The sequence below is a fragment of the Ochotona curzoniae genome, unplaced genomic scaffold (genome assembly GCF_017591425.1).
Source record: "Ochotona curzoniae isolate NIBS_2020 unplaced genomic scaffold, NIBS_Ocur_1.0 contig_3819, whole genome shotgun sequence".
Classification (NCBI taxonomy): Eukaryota; Metazoa; Chordata; class Mammalia; order Lagomorpha; family Ochotonidae; genus Ochotona; species Ochotona curzoniae.
The window spans coordinates 57,016,370-57,043,613 of record NW_024466004.1 but is presented as its reverse complement, the minus strand read 5'-3'; the positions used below and the strand labels follow the sequence as shown (position 1 = coordinate 57,043,613).

General features: G+C 45.6%; 1 protein-coding gene across 1 annotated transcript; it reads left to right on the top strand.

The window, feature by feature from the left end:
• Nucleotides 1-5,854: 5,854 nt before the first annotated feature.
• Nucleotides 5,855-19,854, top strand: CD164 (CD164 molecule). The gene is made up of 6 exons (XM_040983873.1): nt 5,855-6,135; nt 8,251-8,334; nt 10,115-10,183; nt 11,490-11,525; nt 15,018-15,065; nt 17,341-19,854. Exons 1-6 carry the CDS (start codon nt 5,943-5,945, stop codon nt 17,505-17,507), a joined length of 597 nt encoding a protein of 198 aa, XP_040839807.1. The 5' UTR covers nt 5,855-5,942; the 3' UTR covers nt 17,508-19,854.
• The last annotated feature ends 7,390 nt before the right edge of the window (nt 19,855-27,244 follow it).

The following is a 27,244-nucleotide window of genomic DNA, read 5'->3' as shown; positions in this document are numbered from 1 at the left end:
GGAATCTAAGCTAAACATGGGAACTTAGCACTAAACCATATTTTTCTTTTTTCTCCTATGTAGGCAACTGATTGAAGGGACAGAAGTGCTTAAACAACTGGAGTTAGTTCCAACGCAGAATGAAAGACCGACACAGCTGTGTACCATTATCGACAGTGGAGATCTTTATACTTGAAGTTCCCACCCACATTTTCTAGGGTGACCTTTCACACCGCATCTAAGCGGCTGTTTCTAGATAGAATTAAATGGCACTTGCTATGATTTCATTGCAAAGCTGAGGCAGACACTGCAAGCTGGCTGGTCTAATCCCCACCCCACCCCACCTGCCTCCACTGTGCAGACTGTTAAAGTGAAATCCTGCACTTCCCAGGCTGTTTGCAGCCAGCAGTAGCCCTCAGATGCCCTTGGGCCCTTCCCCTCCTTCCACTGGAGCACCAGCTGTCTCCTGGTGATCTACAGGGAAAGGTAAGTAGCCTGGCAGAGATGTCCGCAGGTGTACTTGGTGGGCAGCCATCCACCTCTGGACACAGACCCTGCGTTGTCCACATTACTGTTAGTGATTGTGTTACTTGTCCCCGAGCACGCTCTTCCCTCAGCAGTTTACCCAACGGCCTTTGACTCCCAGAGCGTTTGTAGGGAATGCTGTTGATGGTATGCACATCTCCATGAGCTACCTGGTAAACAATTGGACAGGAGTGACTCAGTGTAATATTTCATGGTTGCATAAAGCACTCAGAATAGACAGTCTGGATGTTTTATTGACAGACATAATCCTTGTTTTTCTGAGCTCAACCAGCCACATAGCAAGGTAGATCAAATTAAGGACAACTGCTCTGAAAGCGATGTTCCCGGTTGAAGCCTGGGAACCCTCAACAAATGCCTCCAAATGCAAAATGCAAGACATCCAAATGAGACGAACATTTCATCATCCATCCTCGTTGCAGTGTCACCAATAAGAATCTCAACACAGTTTCAATGCAGTGTAACTTTTGATTGATCCTTTGTTGAAACTGATTTAGGGGCCAGTGCCGTGGCATAGTGGGTTGAGCTTATACCTGCAGCACTGGCATTGCATATGGGCACTGACTCAAGTCCTGGCTGCTCCACTTCTGATCCAGCTCCCTGGGAGTGCAACGAAGGATGGCCCAAGTCCTTTGGCCTCTGTGCCCATGTGGGGGACCCAGAGGAAGCTCCTGGATTTGGATCAGCCCAGCTCTGGCCCCTGTAGCCATCAGAAGAGTGAACCAGTGGATGGAATCTCTCTCTGAATCCCCTTCGCTCTGTAACTCTACTTTCAAATAAAGAAATTGATTTAGATATGACACAAGGTTGCATATTGTAACTGTATTAGAGATGCCTCACACTCATCCCTTCTAAGTGAATCTGCCCTGACCCTTGGTTGAAGAGGGACTGGGTTCCAGGAGCCATGTTTGGTAGCTGCCCTCCCATGCTCTTGACCAGGTCTTTTTGGATGACCCACGGAATCCTACCAGTGTGTTCTTTTACGTCCTCCCCCACCAAATCCTACTAAGCACCTACTGTGTGCTAGGTGTCATGACTATAGCAGGGAACAGATTGGTGAGCACTGTCCCCATTGTGAGAGTTGGCAGTGCAGTGAAACATGGCACCCGCTTTGCCATACAAGGTGCTGTGACGCACAAGCAGGAGCACTTCTGGCCTGGAGATGGGGAGGAAGGGGTAATTTCAGATTTTACAACAATGTTCTAAAATTTATTTATTTACATTTTTTTAAATGTGAAAAGCAGAGACAGATCTGTCTGGTTTCCTTCCCAAATGACTCTATACTTAGGGGTTGGGGCAGGCCCAAGCCAGAGGCAGGAATGCCATCCCAGTCTCCCATGTGGACAGCAGGGATGCAAGTACTTGAGCCATGCCATGCTGCTCTCCCCTGCCCCCACCACGCCGCACATGAGCACAAACCTAGAGTCTGTGCAGAAGCAAGACTCAGTCCCAAGCACTGTTACCTGGGATGCCTGTGCTCCCAAACAGTCTTTTATTTCTCTCTCTTTTTTTTTTTTGGAAATCTGAAAAGCAATTAGAGACTGATAAGAGATCTTCCATTGCTTGTTCACTCCCTGAATGGCCACAGTGGCAGGGGCTGGGTCAGGCTGAAGCCAGGAGCCTGTAACTCCATCCACACCAATGCCCAAAGCAGCCTTAAGAGGCTGTGCCAAACCACCAGCATGAGTGTTTTGGAATTTTTTTTAAAAAAATGTATGTATTTATTTGAAAGGCAGAATTAGAGAGAGAGAGGACAAGAGATTTTTCCATCTACTGGTTCACTCCCCAAATGGCTGCTAACAGCCAGAGCTGGGCCCGTTGGAAGCTGGGAGCCAGGTCTGCTACATGGGTGCAGGGACCCAAGCATTTGCACTACTCCCTGCTGCATTCCCAGGTGCATTAGTATGGAGGTGGCTCTGGTGGAATAGCTGGGTCTCAAGCCTGCCCCCGGATGGAATGGTGGCTTTACATGCTACACCATGCACCCTTGTTCAGGATTTTAAGGATGGCTTTCCAAGAGTGACAACCATTTTGAGAGACTTGAATGCAGAAGTAGAAACTGACCAGGTGCCAGAAGGGGCTGTGTCGTCTAAGAGGAAACCACATGTGAAGATCCGGCCACAAAAGAAAAAATGAGTGGTTAAAAGAACTGAAGACAGCTCATGGAGCTCTGGCGAAGAGCTCGTTGAACTAGGGGCCAGAGACAAGGACGGGGGGAGAAGCTCTTGTAGGTCAGTCATGTTTTCTCATCTAGGAACTATACCTGGAACACTGGACAAGACAGGACTAGCTTTGAAGACTGGACTTGCAAGATCTGGGGTCATGGGGTAGTATTGGTGTTGGGCCTAAAATGACATCCTATTTTTTTTAATAAAGACTTTTATTTATTTTTATTGCAAAGTCAGATATACAGAGAGGAGGAGAGATAGAGAGGAATATATTCTGTCCAGTGATTCACTCCCCAAGTGACTGCAACTGCCAGTGCTGAGCCGATCCGAAACCAGGAACCTCTTCCAGGTCTCCCACACAGGTGCAGGGTCCCAAGGCTTTGGGCCGTCCTCGACTGCTTTCCCAGGTCACAAGTAGGGAGCTGGATGGGAAGCTGGGCCGCCAGGATTAGAACTGGCCCCCATATATGGGATCTCGGTGCGCGCAAGGGAGGACTTTAGCTGCTAGACCACAGTGCTGGGCCCTAAAATGACATCCTATTAAACCAGGCCCATGTGCCAGGCATAAATTTCTCTTGGCCACATTCTTGGTTTCCCTGATCCTTACTGCTGTACTGATGGCCTCCCCGTTAAAACAGGTTACTTCAGGAGGCTTTCTGTACCTGATCCTTCAGTCTGTCTGCAGGTAGGCTCCTGTTTGGAGTGTTGGGGAGTGTGTGTGTGGTTGGGAGGAGCTGACAATTCAGTTTGATTTTGTTTGAAAATGTAGAAGGAACTCTCCCTGCCAGGAGTGGCTGCAGCCTTCTGCCCATGGCTTTCCATCAACAGTTAACAAAGAAGCAGGCCGCAGCAGCCCACCAACCATTGGATGGCTGAGAAGGCAGCTGACCCTGCCAACAGAAGCCTCCTCGAGGATGGTGGTTCATGACTGCACATGAGTCTCTCCCAGAGGGCATGTGGTCATGTTGTGACTGACGGGTAGGATGTTTCTGGCATCTTTTGGCTATAGATCACGGTTGCTAAGCATGCTCTAGTGCACAAGGCAGAGACAAAAAAAACAGCCAACCTGAACACTCAACCCTGGCAAGGCTGAGCAGTCCCACTCCTTCGGGAAATGAAAGTAAAGCTGTTTCTCTTTCCTCTGGACCGTGAGAAGGGCTGTGGTATTCTTCCTTGTTCTGGTTCTACAGCTCCTATGCAAATAAAATAAGCCAACAGTTTTCCAGTCTTAAAAGGAAATGGAATGAGTGTCTCCTTATCAGGAGTAAGGAAAATCCAAGGATTAGAGGTGAACATGCAGGTGATATATTGTTTAAACAATGGGGTGGGTGTGTTCATCCTAGGAGGAAAAGCAAGATAATCCACTGAGGAATGCAGAGGAAACAGAACTTTTCCGATATATACACACACTTTCAATGATTCTTTCTTCATTTTATTTGAAAAGCAGAGAAACAAAGATCCACTTGTGGGCTGCTCAAATACCTTAACCAGCCAAAGCTGAGTCCGGCTGCAGCGGGGGGCCTGGACCTCAATGCAGGTCATCCCCGTGGGCATCAAGAAGCCAAGTCCCCGGGTCACTTGCCTGCTCTCTGCAACCAGTCTGCAGAAACAGGAAACTGGAATGACTGGGACTGAAACCAGCTCACTCCAGCATGGGAGGTGTCTTAACCGCTGTGCCCAACACCCACCTCTATTATAATTTTAATGTTTAAAACAGTTGACTGGTGCCTTCATTTAGTCGAGGGGGGGTGGGTCACAGGGTCATGTGCTAAAGATAGTGTGTGCGGCCTCTTGCGAAGCAGGTGTTGCTGGCTGAAAAGGCTGGCCACGGAAACATCTCATTTCTGCGCTTGACGGCGCTTTCATGCTTCCTGTCCCACAGCTCGGTCAGCGTCAAACCATCCCTTTCCTGTTTACCTCCCAGCCAGGGTGGCCAGCAGAATACGTGTCCACGGTTAAGAGGGTCCACAGGACCCGAACCTGGTGGTGGGGGGGGTTATAAGAGCTTTCAAAGGCCACAAACCGGGATCGCCCTCCTGCTGCCAGGACAGCAGAAAGAGACAAGCGCCTGCTTCGGGGAAATACGCACTGGTAAAACTCCATAATAAATATGCAACTGCTGAAACAGAAGGCACGAAATCCAGCTACCCAAGTCTTTAAAAAATTTTTTTAAAAATCATTGCATAGCAGCATTTTAAATCCCGCAGTGGTTTTGAGAAATTGGCCAATCGCTTCTCGGCCTTGTGGCTAAGATCAAATGAGAAACTGGCCATCAGATGGCGCTCAACCTTGCTGGAAGGGTCAGCGGCATCTCAGCCTCATCACAGGTACTTAAAAAAATATCCAGGTCACTTTTCTGAGTCTCGATTTCCTCACCTAGTCATGGGGTGTGTGAGTCGGGGAGGGGAGACGGACCCGATGACCGTCCAACTCCACCGCCGCCTCGGGACTCGGTGACTGCAGCGGTGTGGGACAGAGCGGCCGGGGAGAGCCAGGCGGGGCGAAGCGGGAGGAGAGAGGCGGACAGTGGGCGGCTCACGGCTCCCGGTGCCTCAGCGGCTCTCGCCGCGTGGGCGGCAAAAACCCCGACTCCGTGGGGAGGGCTGCCTCCACCGCCCCGAGGGAGTCCCAGGCGCAGTGACTTCCAAGAAAGTCAGCCTTTCCAAGCGAGGACAGAGCAAGCCCTCTGGGGCCGCGGCCGCGCTCAACAAACTCCTGCCCCAACGTGGGCCAAGGTTGCTCAGAAACAACTTCCGCCCCGGTGGCCCGCGGGTCCGGGAGACGCGTCGGCCCGGGGGTCACGTGGGGGCGCGGGCACGCGCGCACGCACACACAGCCTGTTGGGGCGCTCAGGTGGCGGCCTTACGTGACGTGTCGTGTGGATTGTTCCATGCAAGTCAGAGTAGGGGTCCTTCACATTTACGAGAAAAAGAAATCCAGTCATCCTGCGTGATCCCATGAGCTCAAGAAAAGAAAAACCTGACTTATCGCTCTATGACGGTCGCTCTGACGAACAGCCTGCCTCGGCTTCTTCCGGACGGCCCTTGCTCCACCCCGCAGAGCTCCCCTTGGTATCGCCCGGAGCCCCGCCCGGAGCCCCGCCCCTCCACGCCGCGGGCCGCAGCCCTCACGTGACCTAGGCGCGCTCCCGGCGGGGAGCCGAGTCTTGGAGGTGGCGCCGCAGGGCACGGAGCGACGGCCGGAGCGTGGTGAGCCGCAGCCTTCTCCCCGGACGCCAGCGCTGAGGACACGATGTCGGGCCTTTGCCGCCGGCTGCTTTGGGCCGCCATCTGCCTGGCCGCGCTCTGCATCCTGTGCGTGGACTCGAACAGCACCTTGGCCCCGACCCCAACTTCGACTGGGAGTAACGCCTCGTCTGTAACGCCCACCACAATAGTGCCGACGTCCAGGACGTCTGCCCCGCTGACCACCACTCCAGCACTAGGTGGGCGCCCGCCCTCAGGCGCCCCCCGCGCGCTCTGCTGCGCTCCGCTCCGCCCGGCCGCACTCCCTCACCCGGGCGCGCGGGTCCGGAGCGGCGGACCGCACTCCGACAACATGGCGGCCCGCCCGGAGTCCACCCTCGGGGCGGCGGGGCAGGGAAGGGGACCTGTGGGAAGGGGGCGGCGGCTTGGCGACCCCTCGGGGAATCGCAGGCTGGGGTGGTCTTGGCGGCTGCTGGACCTCAGGCGCGGCCCGAGGGGACGTGGCTTCCTTCTGCGGGGGCAGCTGCATAGGGGTGGTCGGGCATGGGGCGAGGCTAGGCAACGCTTCTGGAGTTTGGCGGGGAGGCCGAACTTCCCCGGGGCCGTGTCCCGGGAGAGGTTTCTCTGCGGAAGTGGGCGAGAAGAGGGGAAAGAGAAAGTTCAGAAGATGCGCTCTCGTTCGTGCACGGAGTGAGACCGGGGCGAGTCGCCTGTAGTGTGGTCCTAGTGATTTAGGAAAAGGGCTGCTCCTGTGTCCACGCTGGCTCCGCGGGCAGCCCCAGAGGAGGGGTGTGTGTGTGGTCAGTCAGTTGTGGAGTAAGCGTTTTCTGGAACACACCTTTGTTCCACCCTGTGGGCAGCAGGAAGGAGAGGTTTAGCCATACCCAAATTTTGGCATGTTTTTTCTGGCAACGCGAAAGAGGGAGGGAAAGTACACTGGAAGTGTTAAGGAGAAGCAGCTGGCTGTTTTAAAACCTGCAGTCTCGATGTGCTTGGGTGTGCTAGCCCCGAGCCGCTTGTCTGGCTTGACAAGGCTTGCCGAGGGGTGACGATTGGACCAAAGCATTCCTTTGCCGATCGTGTTCTGCCCCTAGCATTTCACGGATGTTTCGTTTCAAAGTCAGGAGTCGCAACCTCTTGGCTTTTGTTTGTTGTTCTGCTTAGGAAGATTAAATGGTAGGAATCGAAAATTGAAAAGTGAGGGACGTAAATTGCCGCTGGACAGTGCCACAGTGCCAGAAATTGTCCCGGTTCTGCTCTGCTCTTAGGATGATAGAGCAAAAATATTTTTGTTCCCTGTTTGGCAATTTGTGAGTTGTGTGGGTCCCCCCCCCCCCCCCCCCCCGTTTTTTTTTCCCCCTTAAAGAATGGCTTGGAAACCAAGCTAATTGCTTTAGTGTAATTGAAATGCATGCAGAGGAGATAATTTGTGTTTGTGTTTTCTGGAAATTATAGTCCGGTAAGCCGCAGTCTGAAAAGTAGCAGGTTTAGTGAATTGCAAATAGTGTTTGCCCCGCTGTACTGTCACCCAGCAGTAAGGATTTGAAACAGCTAGGGAGAGTTGTGCGGAACCTAAGGGGGTACTCCTAAGAGCTTGTGAAAAATGGAATTAAAGGAGAATGTGTGTTGTCCAAGAATTTTTTGAGGTAGCCTCCGTTTTCTGCTTTGGCAGTCCTCCACTGCAGGCACCTTAGCTGGCCCAGTGCTGTAACTATCAGGGGTGAGATATTACAGTGCCGTGATTCTGCAGAAGTTTTGTTGTTGTTGGCGGGGTTGGAGGGTGGCAGAGAGCAGATGAGATTGTGTGTGGGAATTCTTCCTTGGGTTCTTGTTGCTCAGGGATTTGGGTTAAATTCGCTTTGGAGCATCACCTTTTTAGTAGTGGTTTGTTGAAGGGTCTTGATTCTTCCAGAAAGGAGCTTGTTTTCAGAATGACAGTATCAAACTTTAAACTCCAACTGTAATAGCCTATTTATTGCCATTAAGAACCCAAGGGTTCACCCACCCCCACGGTTTGGGGCAGGGCTTTTCCCATGTGTCCTTTTGGTCTTGTAACAGCTTTTTTTCCCCCAAGGATCCTTTCCAGTGCCCCGTGACCCCTAAGTAGCCCTCAGCCTGGGAATGTTTGGGTAGTTGCAGGTGTTCAGTGCGCTTACTGCTGGTTGGTTTTCCTGTTGAGTTTGTTTATGGCTCTGTTATGCATGATGACAATAGTTTCTTACTAAACAATTTAAACAATTTTACTATTTCTCTGAATTTATTAACTCTGGTGTCATATATGATGTTTTTCAAAAAGGATAGGTAAAACAAACCCAAATGAGATACTAATTGATTTCATGCATTTTTCCTCCTAGAAACGTGTGCCAGCTATGGCAGTTGTGCTTCCTGTGTTAATAGTACTGTTGATAATGTAACCTGCATTTGGTTAGATTGCAAAGGTAAGAGGTTGTGGGGGTTGCCCTAATTTTGAGAGTATCAGACTGTTTTAACAATCACATTTTGAAATAATTACAAATAAAATCATAAGTTGAGAAAATATACAGTATCTTCTTGGAAATCTAAAAATGTCTTTAGCAGGCAAGTGTGCACTCTGTTTTAGAATCATTGTTCTTTTAAAATGCCAGGTGATTGGTACATTGAAAAATGTCATTGCCCATGTTCAGACTTGATAGGTAAGGGTCAGTCAGTTTTAAAGGAGGAGCGATTGTTTTACACTCATGTGTCAGAATTAGCTGTGGGAAGAAAGTTCTGTGCTTTTCCCCTGGAAACAGACCCTGTCTGCTGCGGCCTGCTGGACCAGCTGGGACGAGGCCTTCACAGCTGATTTCAGTGGACGCCTCCATACCAGGGAGGAATGAATTGGAGAGAATGGGGACGCCTTCCTATGCTGTGTGAAATTTTAGCGAATTAAATTTATCAGCATTGGTAGGATTAAAAGCTAGATGAAAGTATCCTGAAATGAGGATGAGATGAAATTTTTGTTGGTTTATGGGATGACAACATAAAAAATTTTCAGATTTTTTCATGAATGATTCAGGTTTTCTTTGCCCTCTTTTCAGTGATAAGCAACGTAGCAGGGTTTACTGAGGTGGGGCATCCGTGAGAACAGACAGGCACCTCCCCAGACGGGTCTGAGACAGTGCCCTGTCACTGAGACGGGCGGAAGCCACGTTAGAAAGTTTGATAGGCCAAGCTAAGTCAGTTTCCTTAATGTAATGTGATAATGTGTTGATTTTTTTTCCCTACTAGCAAAATAATGTTGGGTTTTTAAAAATAATTTAAAGCTGCATGTAATTTTCTCAGTTTTTTGGTGAAAATTGAATAGCTGTAGACATTACAATGCTGCATAAAGGTCACAGTGTTCTTACAAGTTGGAATGTATGCTCACAGATACATGGCCAGTGTACAAAGGCGGTAGAGACTGAATGCTGTCCTTTAAGAGTTGCTGGGGAAGGCTTCTTTCTTCTTGCTGCAAGTCTAGCAGTCCACGAAGCCTAAGAAATTGGGAGGACTCAGGCAGGCTGGACCAGATTGCACTGCTGGCCTCTGCAGGCTCCACCTCTGTTTACCAAGCCTGCTGGCTCCCGCCCTCTGGGTAGGTTTCTGGTGGCCTTCCTTGAGTCTACAGCAGTCTGTCACACCACCATTTTGAGATCTGGATTTTCACATTTGTCTGTTGAATATATTGACTTGAATTTTAAAAGAGCAAAATGTGGAGGGAATCCCAGGAATAAGGGGAAAGGAGAATAATAGTGTTTATTGGGCTGTGTGACTCTTAAAGTGGTTCTGTGTGGGTGTTTTTGTTTTTGAAAGATAGAATTACAGAGAAGGAGAGATGGAGAATGGTCTTCTGTCCATTGGTTCACTTCCCAAGTGACTGGAGCTTAGCCATTCTGAAGCCAGGAGTTTCTTCAGCGTCTTCTACATGGTGCAGGCTCCCAAGGCTTTGGGCCATCCTTCACTGCTTTCCCAGGCCACAAGCAGACAGCTGGATGGGAGGTGGAGCAGCTGGTACACCAGCCAGTGCTCATATGGGATTGCAACAGGTACAGGATGAGGATTCAGCTGCTGAGCCATCATGCTGGGCCTGTGTGTGTGGTTTTTTAAGAAGCTGCTCCAGATCATGGTAGTGCCATTGCAGTAGTACTCGTGAATGATTGGTGGTGTTCGTTTCTTCGAATGATTGGTGGTGTTTGTTTCTTCTCGTCTCCATAACAGAAAAGAGCTACTGTTCACATAATTCATCAGCAGAGTGCAAAGAGGCGAACAGCACAAAGTTCTGTTCTGGTGAGTATTTACAGTCTTGACTGGGGAAAACAGCGGAGGAAGGGGAGGACCCTCCTGGCCGCAGATCACTTTGTTTTACTGGTGTTTGAAGCTGTGCCTTGTTTGTTTGCTTTTTCTGTTTTCTGTTTAACTTTTTTGGAAATTCACTGCTATTTAGACCCTAACTGCGTTAGTTGTATTTTACAGGACTGGACAACTTTGTTCTGGCACTTTTGGGGTCTTGGTAATTATCAAATTTGTTGTCCAGTATAGTTTGTGCTATGACTAAGTGACCCTCCTGTATATTCAATCCTCTTTTTATACTAGTTTGAGGAACTTTATTATCTTCAGCCTTTACTCTTTGCCCAGCAGAATTGTTAAAATTTGTAATTGAGATTGCTGATTTTTCTTACAAGATTACAAGTAACTGGGAAAGTCCAGTTCCCAATTAGGTGTGTAGGTAGCTGTTGAGTAGAAAAGGGGTTTTGTGGAATGTGTGAGTAATCTTTGAGTGACCCTGGTGGGGTTTTCCCATCTTGGCAGGGATGTGGGCACCACAGATCTGGTTGGCATTAGATCAGTTACACCTTACATGAGATGCATAGTATGGATTATGAGATGGCACGTGGAGAGACACTCTTCAACCTCACTTCATTGCACGTGTGTTAGTAAGAGCTCTCAGACCTGTGATTTCATGTTATTTAGAGACATGATTAGGTACAGCATTTTAAAAAATACTGGTATAAATAAAAATTGAGTAATGCCACTTATTTGATGATGTACCAGTTAGAGTTAGGTTTGATTGTTAGTCATGACCAAATCCTGTCATGACCAAATCCTGTGATCCCAATTATAGTGGTTGAAACAGTGAGTGGGTTGACTCTGTGCTCTATAAAGGAAGTTGGGTCTATGTAGCGCTCCACAGTCCTTAGGGCCTTGGGTTTCTCTCAGGTTTTCACCCTTAGCATCCCTCCAACTGGCTGTGCTCCTCCTGTCTGAGGTGTGCACTCATGTTTGAGCCATCCCGTTGATTTTTCCTGCTGATATGAAGACGAAGGCAGAGAAAGAGCCCTGTCTGTCTGCAGGGTGCTTCCTGGAAGTCAAGCAGGACTGTGATGGGAGGCTGAGCTGGGTCTTTCCTGTGGGGAACAGAGGCTCTGATTCTAAGGGGAGATCTGTTTTGGGACAGCTGTGAGTAGTCTGCAAGTGGCACAAAATGTTGTCTAAATTGTGAGGATGATATTCAGATGCTTGCAGGCTGGGAAGTAGTGCTGTATTGTAATATTTTGGACAGCTTTGATGTGTATGGTTTCTGTTTTCTTTATAGTGCCCACCACTGCTCCAGTGCCAACTGCTTCTACAGGTAAACAAGATAATTGAATTTTTTCTCTATCTTTCTTGATTTTTATGCTCTGAAGTGCCTAAAAGTCGGTATAATTTTGAAAATTGGTTAGGACTGACTTCATCTTGGGCTACAATAATTGCATGAGCATGTACTGTATGTGACAGAGATAACTGCTCAGGCAATTTCAACAGATCCTGCATAGGTCTGTGTGGTGTCTGCAGACTTCTTACAGATGCTGTGGAGTCTGTTCAGTATTCTAGAAATTGTAAGACTGGAAAGAACCCTTGGCTAGAAGTATAGATTTTCAGCCAGCATACTCTGTAAAAGTAGAGTGGGGGAAAGGATTGGGCTGGAGAACCAAACTTAAACGTAAGTCTCAGGAGTGAGAGGAAACTCAGTAGGGGCAGGCCTAGAAGAAGGGCTAGAGAAAGGTGTCTGAAAATGCTGTCAACATGTGTAAATATAGGATTTCAAAGACAAGAACAGCTGGGTGGTTCTACACAGCTCCTCCCAGTGCCAGACCCTAGTGTGGTGTGTCAGTATCACCTGCCACACTTAAGAGCGTGGCAAGTCTGTAAATGACTGCGCAACTAACCCTGAGCCAATTGTTCCCACAGTGATGGGCTCCTTAGTTTGCAGTGTCTGTTAGAGGTCATTGTGTTTTTTTTTTTTTAAGATTTATTTATTTATTGGAAAGTCAGATATACAGAGAGGAGGAGAGACAGAGAGGAAGATATTCCGTCCGATGATTCACTCCCCAAGTGAGCGCAATGGCCGATGCTATGCCGATCCGAAGCCAGGATCCAGGAACTTCTTCCTGGTATCCCACACAGGTGCAGGGTCCCAAGGCTTTGGGCCGTCCTCGACTGCTTTCCCAGGCCCCAAGCAGGGAGCTGGATGGGAAGTGGAGCTGGGGGATTAGAACCAGCACCCATATGGGATCCTGGCGTGTTCAAGGCAAGGACTTTTAGCCACTAGGCCACGCCGCCGGGCCCTAGAGGTCATTGTTGATGAGGATGTGAAAGCTGATGGCAGTACTGATGTCAGGAGAAAACTAGTTTCCAGAAAGTGGGATGTGAACAAAAAGAGTTGCAGACATGTCCCCAAAACTGTTGTGGGTCCCCTCTTGTTACAGTTCTCTCTGGTTCCTTCCTGGAAACTACCACGGGTTTCTTATCTGTCTTTGGTTCTGCCAAGGGGAAGGAAGTCAGGGCCTGCACCAGTTAACTGGCAGTTAGTAACTGAAAAACGACCCTTTAGGTGATTGTTTTCTTGGCATGTGTAAGTTGCTTCTGTTAAAGAGAGCAAGTGGGAAATTATGGGATGGCCTAGGAAGCAATGCAGACAGGATCTGATTTATGTTAAAAAGGTATGCCATATGGTTAATTTATAATAGCCCTCCCCAGTAAAAATAAATAAAATAGAGATGCATAATAACAGAGTGACCAAATTATGTTAGAGGTAAAAATGCTCCTGATACATTAAGTGAAGATAAACTGTAACAGTTGTAGAAAGCAATTTCGGTACTGTTTCAGTTTTTATTATCATAGGTGTAAAGAGAAACCTTGTGGGAAAAAATTGTGAGTGATGGCATTAATTAAATAGTTTGGTATCATCCATTTCTTTTATAACTTAGGAATTTTTTATCGTACGCAGAACATATAATAGATCAGTAGATGAGTGTTCCTAATATAGAGCCCTATTTTGAGCATGTTGTCTGTGTAACACATTTTTCAGTAGTAAAAATGTGTAAATGTTTGTGCCTATTGGTGAAGAAGAAGAGTTTCATTCTCCCATGTTTTGAGGGTGCAGGTTGAGAGCCGAAAATCGAGAGGGGTCAGAAAATTGGTGTTTGTGTTTTAAAAACTGAGAATTTTATATGCGTTGAATTTGAAAGGCTTCCCCCTCACCTCCCATTAACATAAACAGCAAAAACCTTGCAGAGAAGTGGGCGCCCTGAAGAAGTGATTCCCTCCAACTCTGGGCTCCTGTGGGAGGCTGCTGCTGTTGGGGGGCAGGTGAGAGCAGTGGGGTGACATGCAGGAGAGATGGACATGTACCACAGCCCGAAGCAGCAGAGGAAGGAGCCAGCTTGCAGGGGTGCAGGGACACATGTATCCATCAGTAGTGTTCGCAAACCCCAGGTGCTTAGTTTCTGTTAGTAGCAGTACTGATAGGAGAAAACAGTTTTTAATTCTCTAGCCTTTAAATCCTGTTTTTCTGAAATAGCGTAAAAGCTAATGTTGTATAACACTTTGCATTTTTCCTAATGATACAAACTCCGTGGACTTAATTTCCCCCACTGTGCCCATGCAAGTCTTTGCCTGCTGCCCACTGTAATAAGTACCCCTCTGTGTTGAAGGTCCTGTGTTACAATGTTTGAGGAACCCGCTTTCCGGGGCCCTGCTGTGAGGAGCAATTTCCAGCTAGTGATTGCTGGAGAGCCTTGCCTCTGCAGTGCCCTCTTCCTAAAAAACTCAACCCTGACTAAGGAACCTAGCTAAGTGAAAACTTCTCAGGTGTTCCAGTAGCACTGGGTGGCCCAGTGGTTGAGTGACAGTAGAACAGTGTTACTTTGTTCAGACTGTCCAGGTCCTTCCTTTCTCGTAGAGATTCGAGAATCCTTAGAGATCACACCTGGGACTTTCCTGTCTTAATAGTGTTTCAGTTCCCACAGTTATTTTACATTCAGAGGTTCTTGGAGCATGTGTTTCTTTAGAGTAATTATACAGTTCAAGTGTTTTGGCCTCATGCACAGTGATCTACTAGATCTTACTTGTGGGCTCCAAATTGATGAATGAATCTTTACTGGAACACAGTTGCCTATTTTCATGTTTTTGGCTGCTTTTGCTTTATATAGTGCACCGAATCAAACATACTCTACCCTTTTTCTTTTTTTGAAAAGTCTTAGTTACAGAGAGGGGCAAGAGCTCTCCCATCCACTAGTTTATTCGCAATAGTTAAAACATTCCAGGAGCCTGGAAGTTCCAGACATCCTGCACTCCCGTGTGGGTAGCTGGAGTTCATGCCCTTGGGCTGTTTTTCACTGCTTTCCTGGGCATATCAGCAGGGAGCTGGATCAGAAATAAAGCAGCTGAGACCCAGGCAGCGGCCTAACCGGCCATGACAGACCCTGCCTTCTGTGCTTTTAAGAAAAGTTTACCAGCCCCTAAGTTAAGGAGAGTCTGTAGTCCTTTCATCTAAATATTCTTGCCCCTCTCTGGATATTTCTTGAAGACTTTATCCAGATACATATGCATAGAATATATACTTATACAAATAGATCTTAACATGGAGAGAATTTTGTGATTACATCTTCATGTTATAAAATAAATTTAGATGGAATATTCCTCAGCGTGGACATGTTAGTGAACCATTAACTGAAATATAGCTTTTATTCAGAAATTTGAAAGCATGTTAATGTTAAGTATCATTCATTTTCATAAAGTAGATGCTAGATAACAGAAATGAATAATTTAAGAATTTAAAATGTATTTTGCTTCATTGCAGCTAAAACCACAACTCGGCCTGCCGCTTCTACCACAGCTACCACATCAGGTAATTGGTTTTTTTTCTTTAAGATGTGTGCCTTTTACTGTTCCACCTACATTTTCCAGTTTGATTCATGAATTGTAATGGACTGAAATTCAGGGGGTCCAAACAGTGTGTTCTTGCAGTAGTCATGGAACACCCCTCAGAACCCTCTGGCAGTTCTTTTTTTTTTTTTTTTTTAGATTTATTTTTTTTATTATTTTTTCATTGGAAAGGCGGATATACAGAGAGGAGAGACAGAGAGGAAGATCTTCCGTCCGATGATTCACTCCCCAAGTGAGCGCAACGGGCCGATACTATGCCGATCCGAAGCCAGGAGCCTCTTCCGGGTCTCCCACACGGGTGCAGGGTCCCAAAGCTTTGGGCTGTCCTCGACTGCTTTCCCAGGCCACAGGCAGGGAGCTGGAAGGGAAGCGGGGCTGCCGGGATTAGAACCGGCGCCCATATGGGATCCCGGGCGTGCAAGGCGAGGACCTTTAACCACTTGCGCCACCGCGCCGGGCCCCCTCTGGCAGTTCTTAATGTGAAATCACGTGTAGCATGACCCAGTAGAACGCAATGATAATGGTTTTCAAACTTTTACAGCTTGTGAATGAAGTCTGCTCATTCCTCTCATGATTAGGGATTGGTTGTGTTTTGAGACAATGGCAATTTGAGTGAATATAACCTAAACAAGTCTGTAATCATTTTTTCTTGCCGTATTTAAAATAAACTTAGCCAGTTGTCACAACAACCATATCCAGTGTTCTTTGATATTCTGTTGAGAAAAAAAAAAAAACGAAATAATTATCATTTGAAAGAGTACAGAGAAAGAGGCTAGTTCACTCCCCAAGTTGCTGCAATAGCTAGGGCTGAGCCAGGCCAGAGTTGGCAGCCGGGAGTGTTGTCTGGGTCTTCCACGTGGGAGGCAGGGACGGGGATGGAAAGAGCAGCAAGGACACCAACTGGTACCCAGATGGGGTGCTGGCATTGCAGGTTGCAGTGTTACCCTCTACGCCACAGAATTTAAGCATGGAATTACTTTTTCTTAAAAAAGATCATGCTTTTGTAGTCTTTTTGTTCCTCTTAAAACATTTTTGCACTGAAAAAAATTCTAATGTTTATGTTCTTTTTCCATATCATTTGGTAATGCCTTCTCAACATGTAAAATTTGATGTTTAAATATTATTTAATTACACATTGTTCTGTTCATTGAAATTGTAAGTTGTAGAAAAGGTTCTTTTAATTTTAAATTTGTAACTGATTTTTTTTAAAAAAAGATTCATTTATTTGAAAGGCAAGGTCAGATTGATTTTCCTCTGTTGGTTCGCCTCCCAGATAGCCACAGAAACTATTAGGCCAAAGGCAGGAAGGAAGAATGTTCTGCTGGTCTCCCACATGGTGGCAGAGCCTCAAGTACTTGGGCCGTCTCCCCTGCCTTCTCAGGTGCACTAGTGGAAAGCTGGATTGGAAGTGGTGCATTTGGGATGCTGCGATTACTAGTGATTCCTTACCCCCTGGACCACAACACCAGTTACTACAACTAAATTTTATCAACCCTGTGACACCTGCTGCAATTTAAATCTCATGAATTTTGAATGCAAATACTGATATGTACTCAAGTAATTAACCAATAACTTGTAGTCTAAAGAAATTATTATGTGTCTTAAAAATGCTTGATGAATTGCCAGAACACAATTTACATGTTAAAATTTTTGTCTCTGAAATATAATACTTTTTTTTTCTTTTAAAGATTGATTTATTTATTTATTGGAAAGTCAGATATACAGAGAGGAGGAGAGACAGAGAGGAAGATATTCCGTCCGATGATTCACTCCCCAAGTGAGCGCAATGGCCGATGCTATGCCGATCCGAAGCCGGGAACCAGGAACCTCTTCCAGGTCTCCCACACAGGTGCAGGGTCCCAAAGCTTTGGGCCGTCCTCGACTGCTTTCCCAGGCCACAAGCAGGGAGCTGGATGGGAAGTGGAGCTGGGGGATTAGAACCGGCGCCCATATGGGATCCCGGGGGTTCAAAACGAGGACTTTTAGCCGCTAGGCCACGCCGCCGGGCCCTGAAATATAATAGTCTCGTTCCCTTTTGTCCCTGGGAGAAATGAAGAGTGATGCTTTTGAAAGCTTATTGTCTGTATTAGTGGTGAAGTCTAGCCATCAAGATTTGGCTAGAGGAAATACTGTGTGAGTTTTAATATGTGACAAAAAAGCTCAGGTCGGTTCTTGAATTATTATAGAGGGTTGGCAGATTTAGTAAAAATTGTTATTTCTTATTTTATGTTTAATAGGTGCAGCAAATACCACTTTCACCCCAACCTTATCACCCGGGCGGAAGTCCACCTTTGATGCAGCCAGTTTCATTGGAGGAATTGTCCTTGTCTTGGGTGTGCAGGCTGTAATTTTCTTTCTCTATAAATTCTGCAAATCTAAAGAACGAAATTACCACACTCTGTAAACAGACCCATTAAATTAACAAGGACTGGCGAATCGTTTGAGTAACTCACTGAAACCAAGATACTCTTTCTGAAGAAGTCCCACATGGAAGACACTATTCCAGGATCTTTACATTTCCACAGGATGCATACAGGATGCGCTGAAACATCGATCTGGAAGAAAAATAGGTTAAACCATTTTGCTCAACAGGAATATTTACGATATTCTGCATGAATCCTTGTGGCTGTCTTCTTTTATTTTAAATGGCTGCTGCTGTGGGATTGTTTCTTTTCTTGACATGCCAAATGTAACTTTTTCTAAGTGGTGGAAAATGTTGTCATATATAGACAACCTCATGAGTCTTTGCAGGTTAGTCATTTAAAGCCTCAGAGCCGCATTATTTTCATGCAAGCCCAAGATACAATTTAGTGACCAGAATTGAGAAGAGTGTGTGCCAAATGAGTGTCAGGTGGATTATGGTCATTTCAAAAGTGGAATACATTTATACATTCAGTAGTATAAACTGTATCCTCAAACTCAAAATTTTGTGCTTGATAAGTTAAATTTTTCTACATTAGAAATAAGGTGCCACACAGGGAATTACATTCCAGAGTTAAAGAAATGAAAGGATCCAAAGTGTTAGGGTATAGGTGTGACAGGTTATTGTTCATAAATATATAAAGCACCTTACATCATTGAGAAAGAACCGTGCCTTAAAGGACAGAGAGGTGACGAACTGCTTGGGACTTCTTTGTTCATGTTAAGAAAGGTAGATGGTCTCCGACTGTCATTGGAAGTGAACAGTAGTAAACTGCTTTTAGACATCACACTGTTGAATTTAAGGGAAAGCTTCTAGGGTGGATAAAATATTTCACAGCTGAGAAACTTGAGCTAAAGGATCTTACAGAAAGTTGGAAGCCCTCCCGTACTGAACCTGCCACTGTTACTGTTAATGGCTGTTGAAAAGTACCGGAGTGAACATAGATTTAACAGTTCCCTTTGTGCTTCAACAAAGTGCACCTTGAAAGGATTTCCACCAAGCTTTCTTGAAAAGTCACTTCTTTAGTTAGGCAGGAAGGAAGTAAATCTCAGAATTACTTAGTCTTTAGGTAAGGCAATCATTTTAGGTTTTCAGACAGCACATGTAACCGATGTAATTTCAGAAACCCGAGGGGTTTTTAGTTGATCAGATTGTATATTTTAATGATGTTTTTTCTGAATGAACATGTTTTTTCTTTTTTCTAATCTCCCTTCTTGGTTTTGATTCCTGTTATGTAATAGGCATGCATAGTTCAATTTCTGTAGCTGCCTTGTACTAGAGTTTTTCTAGTTTCCTCCCTCCCCTCCCAGTGGGTCACTTCTTCCTTGGCCTTTGACACACTGGATGAGCTCAGAGGCTTTTCTTAGTTTAAAATGGACTTTTCTTGTCTAGGTCATAAAAGTTTTTGTTGTTGTTGTTGTCGTTTCTTTAGCCTTCTTGGCTGAATGTAGCACTTAGTTTTCAATATTTTATAACAGGGAATGACAAATTGCTTTGGTTTGTTTCCTAAAATGAAACTCCTTGCATTTAGCGGATGGTATTAAAGGTTCTTGGGTGAAGATTTACTGTTTCCTTTGTTACTTACTGGTACAGCTGAAGTTTGTTTTACTTGCACATTGTACATACACCTAATATTTTCAAGTGCCTTAATTGTTTAAAATCTCTGGCTTCAAAGGTTTTTGGGGAAAGGTAGGTTTACCTCACATTTTCAGTTTCCCATTGGTAGTACTATTCTAGGTACCTCAGAAGTTTATTATGGTGCCATGGCTGTTAGCTTTTATAGAGTGCCACAAGATTCATTTGAAAATTGCAAAAAGTTTCCATTCTTCTTAAGGTGGCAAAATTAGCTACAGTGTAGTTACTTCGTTTAGTATGTGTTCCTTGCCACATGTTAGTGTCCAGCAGGAAGCAAATGTGAAAATGCAGCTTGAGTTGAGGCTTCCTCGTTTTCCAGCACACTCTGACAGCAAAAACATTCTGTTGAAATCCCTGAGATTTTGCAGATCTGCAAGTGAGCTCTTGTAACAGAACTCAACAGCCTTTTCCTGACTCCCCCACCATCTCCTGCTCCCCTTTAGCAGTGTGGTATCTTGAGCCATTAATAATTTTGGATTGTTTTTTTAAATCCTGAAAATATATGGAAACCTCTTCAGATTTTTCATCTGATTTGTCCATGCAGATGTAGTTCTGTCAAGTACCTTATTTTACCTTACAGATACTTGTTGCACAGGCAGACACTGCTGTGTTTAGAAATTTATATTTTAGTTTGGCAAAACCAATCTGTATCATGTACCAAACTGATTTAAAATAAATCTACATGTTTATTGAATTAAACTCTTATTGTCTGAAGTATGTTGTTTTATTTTGATACAAAATGTCATGCTAGTAGATTTACCTTAGTTCATTTGGTGGTGGTGTAGGGAGTGGCTTTTTATGATTTAGTAAGATAACAGATGATAACTAATGTATATATTCTTCAGTGAAGAAGATGAGCTTCAGGAGGAATAGTTGGAGGCATGCCTATGGGAAGGACATGCAAATTGATCTAACCCAAATGAATACACACCCTGCCATGGGTTACCAAGAATTAATAGGAAAAACATATTCTTTTATATTTCTGAAAATCTTATTGTTTTGTGACCTTGGCTTCTTTTTAGTTTGTATACAAAGTAAAATTGGGCTTCTGTTTACATGGTGCAAGTATTCATTACCATGCTACACAGCAACATGGGCAGTCTGGTTCTCTTCATGTCACTTTGAATTTTTTTTTCTGCCCAACAGTGGCTGTATTTTCCCATTTCTCTCCATGGTTATTTGTGTTTTTATTATTTGAGAGGTAGAAGTGTGCCCTCATCTGCTGGGTCATATCCCAGTTGTCAGCAGTGGCTAGCTGGGTCTGGCCAGATCGGAGCTGAGATCTGGAAGCAGTCCAGGTTGCCCAGGTGGTGGTACTCGACAATTACTCAAATCATCACCTGTTGCTTGAGTCAGGCACCAGAGCCAAGTTTCAAAACCACATACTTTGCTATGGGACATGGGCGGGTTAAACACAAACATGTGCTCCATTGGTGTTTTCTTTTCCTATTGAATGCCCTACGTTGTAAATTTAATTTTGCTGGACAAACTATTTCTGTAACAATTTTATGCCTGATCTGGAACGTGGTTGAAAGCAGCTGCCTTTTTTTTGGGGGGGTGGGGTCTGTGGAGTGGGTTTCTCTTATGCACTATGCATTGAGTGAGAGCAGCAGCGTCTGTATTAGCATTGGTGGCTCTCCCAGTATTGAGGAAAGACCCTGCTAAGTACCCAGTGCTCTAGAGATTTTGTGGTGTGTGAATCAGAATCGGCTCCAGCTCAGGCATGGTAGAGTTCTAGAAACTGCTTCTGAGCCTTTGCCCCAACAGGAAGATTTCCTTCCCCAGTGTGTGTGTGTGTTGGCCTGCTGCAATCCTGGGGTACACTTGGTGTGGGTTTCTGGGATCATCTCTTCTCTCTGGCCAGGGAAACTGGTTGCCTTCAGCTCATGATTTCTCAGTTCCATCTCCTGAACTCTGACACTTCGTCAGGCTGTGTCTAGATTGGCCTTCCCAGTAACCTAAGGCACTCCATTAGGTCAGTAGTTTCTTTTAGGTTTTACTGACCTTTGCCTATTATTCAATGTATTGAAAACTTGTGTTTTACATTTTAAAAAAGGTTTTACTTGAAAGAACTGCAGCTGCACAGATAGGGCCATGCACTGGTTCTTTTCCCCAACTAGACTTGATGGCTGAGGCTGGACCCAGGCCAAAGGCAGGAGCCTGAATCTCCCTCCAGGTTTCTCGCCTAGTGGCAGTAGTCCAAGCACTTGGGCCATCTTTGCTTTCCTAGACATATGAATGGAGAGCTGGGACTCAATGTTGGCACTGGTTGTGATGTCTTACCCAATGCAGCACAACACCAGCTCTGATGTGTTGAAATGAAATGTTCTGTTTGATGTATTTTGACTAATAATAGTTGCTTCAGAATAAATCGACTCACATTTCATATAGGCCAGAAGAAAAAGATCAAGATAGAGTTTTCATGTCTTCATTTTTGTCTGTCCTGCGTCATCCTTATAGTTCTAGCAGGGAGAGAGCTTCTGTCTGCTGGTCTACTCCCCAAATACTTCTACCACCAGGACTGGACCAGGCTGAAGCCAGAGACCAGAAACTCCCTCTGGGTCTCATACGTGGGTGGCAGGAACCCAAGTATTTAGGACATCCAATGCTGCTGCTCAAGCAGGAAACTGGATTGAAAGGACAGAGTAGCTGGAAATAGAAGAACATACTCCACTAGAAAATGTGTCCCAAGCAGCAGCTTTATGTGCCACAACAACCAATTCTTCCTTTCTCTGTTGGAATATATATGGGGGGGGGAGGGTTCAAAATGTTAATGGAAAATGTGCATTATCCTAAAACTTTAAATTTTGAGAGGGTTCTACAATGGTCAGGGAGTGGCTATACCAATACCAAGAGAGCCAGGAATTCAATCTTGACCTCGCCGGTGCTTGGCAGGGACCCGATGGCTTTAACCATCACCTGCCATGTCCCAGAGAGCACATTAGGAGGAAGTAGGCCCAGGACTAGAATAGAGGTACTACACAAGCTGTGGGTGTCCCACTTGGAGGGACACCAGGCTCCCATGCTGTGTTGTCTTTCATTTTTCCTCAGCTTTTTGAAGTATCTTCATAATACCAGTACCCTAGCTAATGTGGGTACTTACGAATTGAATGATTTTTTACCACCTTTGCAGCAGCACAATCGGGGTAGGAAAGGGGGTGATGTGCGATTGAGAAAAGAAGAGACAACAAAGACTACAGAAGCAGGTGGTCAGAGGGACACCCTCTTCTCTGAGGAAGGAGGTTGACCTGGAAGGCTCGCTGCCTCAATCTTAGTGAACTGCTTGGGGAATCAAATTACAGGATTTGATGTGGCACAAACATTGATGGCCGCGTTCCATGTTGATGTTAACCCGCCAATGCTTGATCAGGAAGCAACAGCGTGATCCCACGAACAGAAGTCAGCACGTGACTGGCTCAGGATATCGTAAAGCATACAGTCCTGTGGCCTTGGACCATTGCCCAACTGCAGAGCCTTGCCCACAGACCTCGACCCTGGTCTCAGGCTTGCTCACTCGCAGACTGTCGCCTGCAGAGTTTGACTTCAGTCTCCTGCATGGGGCAGTCTGTGAACTCAAGATTCCGGTCTGTCCTGCTCTTCCTTATCAAGTCTTGCTTTAAGTTTTTTTTTTTTTTTTTTTAAGGTTTCCTTTTTTTAAAATTGGAAAGTCATATTCAGAGAGAAGGAGAGACAGAAAGATCTTCCGTGTGGATGATTCACTCCCCAAGTGGCTGCAATGACTGGAGCTGCACTGATCTGAAACCAGGAGCCTCTTCTCCATGCAGGGTCCCAAGACTTTGGACCATCCTCCACTGCTTTCCTAGGTCACATGCAGGGAGCTGAATGGGAAGCAGGGTTGCCGGCATTAGAACCGGTACCCATATGGGATCTTGTGCATGCAAGGCGAGAACTTTAGCTGCTAAGCTACCACAACAGACCCAACACTTTCATTTTTTATAAGCTGCCTGCAGCGTGATTGCTTCCAATTTTAAATTTTGACCAATAATTTTTTTTAAAGATTTTTATTTATTTTTTACAAAGATATACAGAGAGGAAGATCTTCCATCCAATGATTCACTCCCCAAGTGACCGCAATGGCTGGTGCTGCGCCGATCTGAAGCCAGGAGCCAGGAACCTCCTCCAGGTCTCCCACTTGGGTGCAGGGTCCCAAGGCTTTGGGTCTTCCTCAACTGCTTTCCTAGGCCACAAGCAGGGAGCTGGATGGGAAGTGGAGCTGCCAGGATTAGAACCGGCGCCCATATGGGATAGGTGCGTTCAAAGTGAGGACTTTAGCTGCTAGGCTACCATGCAGCTGGGCCCCTTAACCAACAATTTTACAGAGACTGTATGTGACCCAGTGTTTCTGTGACTTTTTCTAGGGTGAATAGAGGCAAATGGAAAGCTGCATCTGAAGAGTCCCACACTGAGTATTTTGACAGACTGAGATTGCCATCTAATTGACACCAACAGGCTTTCAGGGTGATTTGATTGCCCTTTGCACTTGGTGTTAACCAATTTAAAAAGATTTATTGTACTTGAAAGAGAAGGAAGAGCAGAGATTCTCTGGTGCTGATTCACTCCCCAAATGGCTGCAATAGCCAGAGGTGGGCTAGGCAAAACTGGGCGCCAGTAAAATTTTTCCAAGTCTCCCATGTGGGTGCAAGGGCCCAAAGCCTTGGGCCCATCTGCTGCTGCTTTTCCACACCATTAGTGATCAGAAGTAGAGGAACCAGGATTTTAGGTTGTTGGCAACACAGGGAGAGAGTTAAGCTGACATGCCACTACTCCGGTTTCTATATACCAGCCTTAAATTTGAATATTTTGGTGAGTATTACTATCATTAATTCTGCTTCCTTTATAAATTGTCAGGTTTAATTTTTTTCAATGTTCTGAGTTTTTGATATTAAAATCTTAAATATATGCTGGATGCTAATCCATTCTTAATAAATCTTTTCTTCAAGTCTTTAGTGTTAGTGCCTAACCAGGATTTAATTAGGGACTGCACAATATGAACAGTAAATGTTTGACGTAATTAAACATGAACTATAATACTAATGGATTGGCATGAGAGGCTTATTGGTAGAATTTCAAGGTCTGAGAATCGGCAGGGCAGTAAAGAGATCTCTAAAGAATAAGGGGTGTTAAGAGAGAAGGGGTCACTACCCATTTCTTCAGGCTGCAGGCCAGACCTCATTTATACATGTTCCAACCATGGCGCTCTGCAGGCTGAAGTTTATGATGGGTGTAGATCCTGAGAGCGGGGCTGGGGCGACCATCCCTGGGGCACCTGTTAGCTGTGACAGTCTTCAGGGAAGTCGTTCAGGGGGAATGTGGGGAAGCCTAGGAGGTGCCTTATTAGTGGATGTATTACAAAGCTATGGAAGTGACTACAGCTGGGCATGGAGGGAGTATGCCTGGAGAACATACTGATGCCCAGAAAAGAAATCTGCCTCAAGCCACCCCAGTACACTCTAGTGCACGTAGGGCCCAGCGTGATGACTTAACTGGCTAATGATCTACCTTCAAGTGCAGCATCCCATATGGGCCCAGGTTCTAATCCCGGCAGCACCACTTCCCAATCCAGCTCCCTGCCTGTGGCCTGGGGAAGCAGACGAAGATGGCCTAAAGCCTTAGGACCCTGCACCTGTGTGGGAGACCTGGAAGAGGCTCTTGGTTCCTGGTTTCGGATCGACTCAGCTCCGGTCGTTGTGGCCGCTTGGGGAGTGAAGCATCAGATGGAACATCTTCCTCTCTGTCTCTCCTCCTCTCTTTATATCTGGCTTTGCAATAAAAATAAATCTTAAAACAAAAACAAAAACACCACAGTCATTCCATGGAGGTACTATCGCTGACCTGTCTTCGTGCCAAGATCACAAAGGCTTCTCTCCTACTTGAAATGTCTTGCTTTCAGCCTATTTGTAATTCATCCCCTTGTTTCCACTGTGTAGTCTGGAGAGAAATGTTGGAAATAGATGGAGAGAATCATAATTAGAGTTAAAATGCCCAAGTGCCTTGCAGTCATAAATTCCCTCAGGTATTCAGAAAGATAATGGGTTGCCATTGATTAGTTCGTCTCAAATGGAACAATCTTCAGGAGTGAGACAAATTCAGCAGCACTTGCACAGATTTGGGAGAGTCAGATTACTTAGAGGTTCCGTTTCTGACAGATTATCTTGCAGACCAGTGATTTTTGCCAACGGCAGCTTATAGCGCTGTGATGAAACAGCTCCTATTATTGCTTGGCTTCCACATGTGCCCTTCTGCATGCTTTGGAACTTGTGAATGACAAGGAAACAAATCCAGGAAGGATCTTCAAAAAAGTTCATAGAAAGTTCATGTTATCAAAGAAAGCTGTGTGGATTTCATGGGTTTGGTGCACCAAAGCCAACTCATGCTGACTTTTTAAAACATATTGGAGGGCCCGGCGCAGTGGCACAAGTGGTTAAAGGTCCTCGCCTTGCACGCCCAGGATCCCATATGGGCGCCGGTTCTAATCCTGGCAGCCCCGCTTCCCTTCCAGCTCCCTGCCTGTGGCCTGGGAAAGCAGTCGAGGACGGCCCAAAGCTTTGGGACCCTGCACCCGTGTGGGAGACCCGGAAGAGGCTCCTGGCTTCGGATCGGCATGGTACCGGCCCGTTGCGCTCACTTGGGGAGTGAATCATCGGACGGAAGATCTTCCTCTCTGTCTCTCCTCTCTGTACATCCGCCTTTCCAATAAAAAAAATAATAAAAATAAATCTTTAAAAAAAAAAAACATATTGGAACAGGCTGTAGTTTGAGACACTTAAAAGGATATCCATCAGTTTGAAAAAATGCCCCTATCCGCAACTGGGATTCTGTGTGGACAACTGAAGCGAGCATAAACATTAGGCTTATGAAGCTCAGGTGGAGTAATGATAAAATCATGACACTTTTTACACTGGGCCAGGCTGAGGCCAGGAGCTTGATTGGGATTTCCCATGGGTGACAGGGATACAAACACTTGGGTCATCGGCTGCTGCTTTCCCCAGGCTGTTAGCAGGGAGCTGGATTGGATGTGAGGTAGCTGGGGCATGAACCACTGCCCATATGGGATGTTAGAATCACTGATGGCAGGTTTACCCAGTACACCACAATGCTGGCCCCTATTTCCCAATATTAAAAAATCTGTAAAGGGCACCCGTCTCTCTAATTAACAATGTGAAAGGGACTGCACAGAAATGGTTGAATTCCTACAACTCTCAGTTTTTTAGAGATAGACTAACCACTTTTAAAAAGTGTCTTGAGTTTGATGGAATATAGATTTTATATATTTTACTTTTTAATTGTATTTTTCTACAGACTTTGTGATGTGCCCTGGTACATTTCTATGTAACAAGATGCAGTTATCATTTTTATAAGCTAGCTTTATTTGCTTGCTCCAAAATGCCCAGGACCAAGAGTCAGCATCCATTATGGGCTGTAACAATTACTTCTCAAATGTTGTCACCATTCATTAAATATTCTGAAACTGAAATTGTAAACTTAACCTCTAAAATGTAAAAGTCAGATGGAAAGAGAAAGTAAAAATGCATGGAATATGCAAATGAATGCAAATGAGAGGAACTGTTCCAAGTTAAGATAATTTTGATTTCTGTAAATACAGGACCTTCCTCTTCCACTACTGATTTTGTAGGTTTTTTTCATTCAACTAGAACCCTGGCTGGTCAGGTTTATTACCAAAGTGTGTGAGTCCTTCAACTGTCCTAGCTGTTTTCGGTGCTGCAGTTTTTCATTAACCTTGATTTACTATTGGGTATGAAAGCAATCAAACGCTCAAGGAATGTTCCAGGAAGTCCTTTTTGCTTCCTTTGTATTCCAGCAATACAATATCCCATTGGTAATGAGGATTGGACATTCCAAGCAGCAGTTACATCTTTTGTTGCTCAATTGATTCAGGGGCATAAGAAGCCCAGGCATTGGTCTTGGGTTACACAACAGTGGAGCCATGGTTGTGTCCCTGGTTGAAGCATCTTCAAGACTGCTAGGATGAAAATCGTTGCTCCCGTGGCCATTCTGTGGTCCTGGGGGTCATATATCCTGGCTCAAAACATAAGCCATTAGCC

Bases quoted from the DNA above. Each gene is read 5' to 3' on its own strand.
- CD164 (XM_040983873.1), top strand. From the start codon at position 5,943: ATGTCGGGCCTTTGCCGCCGGCTGCTTTGGGCCGCCATCTGCCTGGCC. The intron at 6,136-8,250 runs GTGGGCGCCCGC...TTTTCCTCCTAG, and splicing joins GACCACCACTCCAGCACTAG to AAACGTGTGCCAGCTATGGC. The intron at 10,184-11,489 runs GTGAGTATTTAC...TTTTCTTTATAG, and splicing joins CAGCACAAAGTTCTGTTCTG to TGCCCACCACTGCTCCAGTG.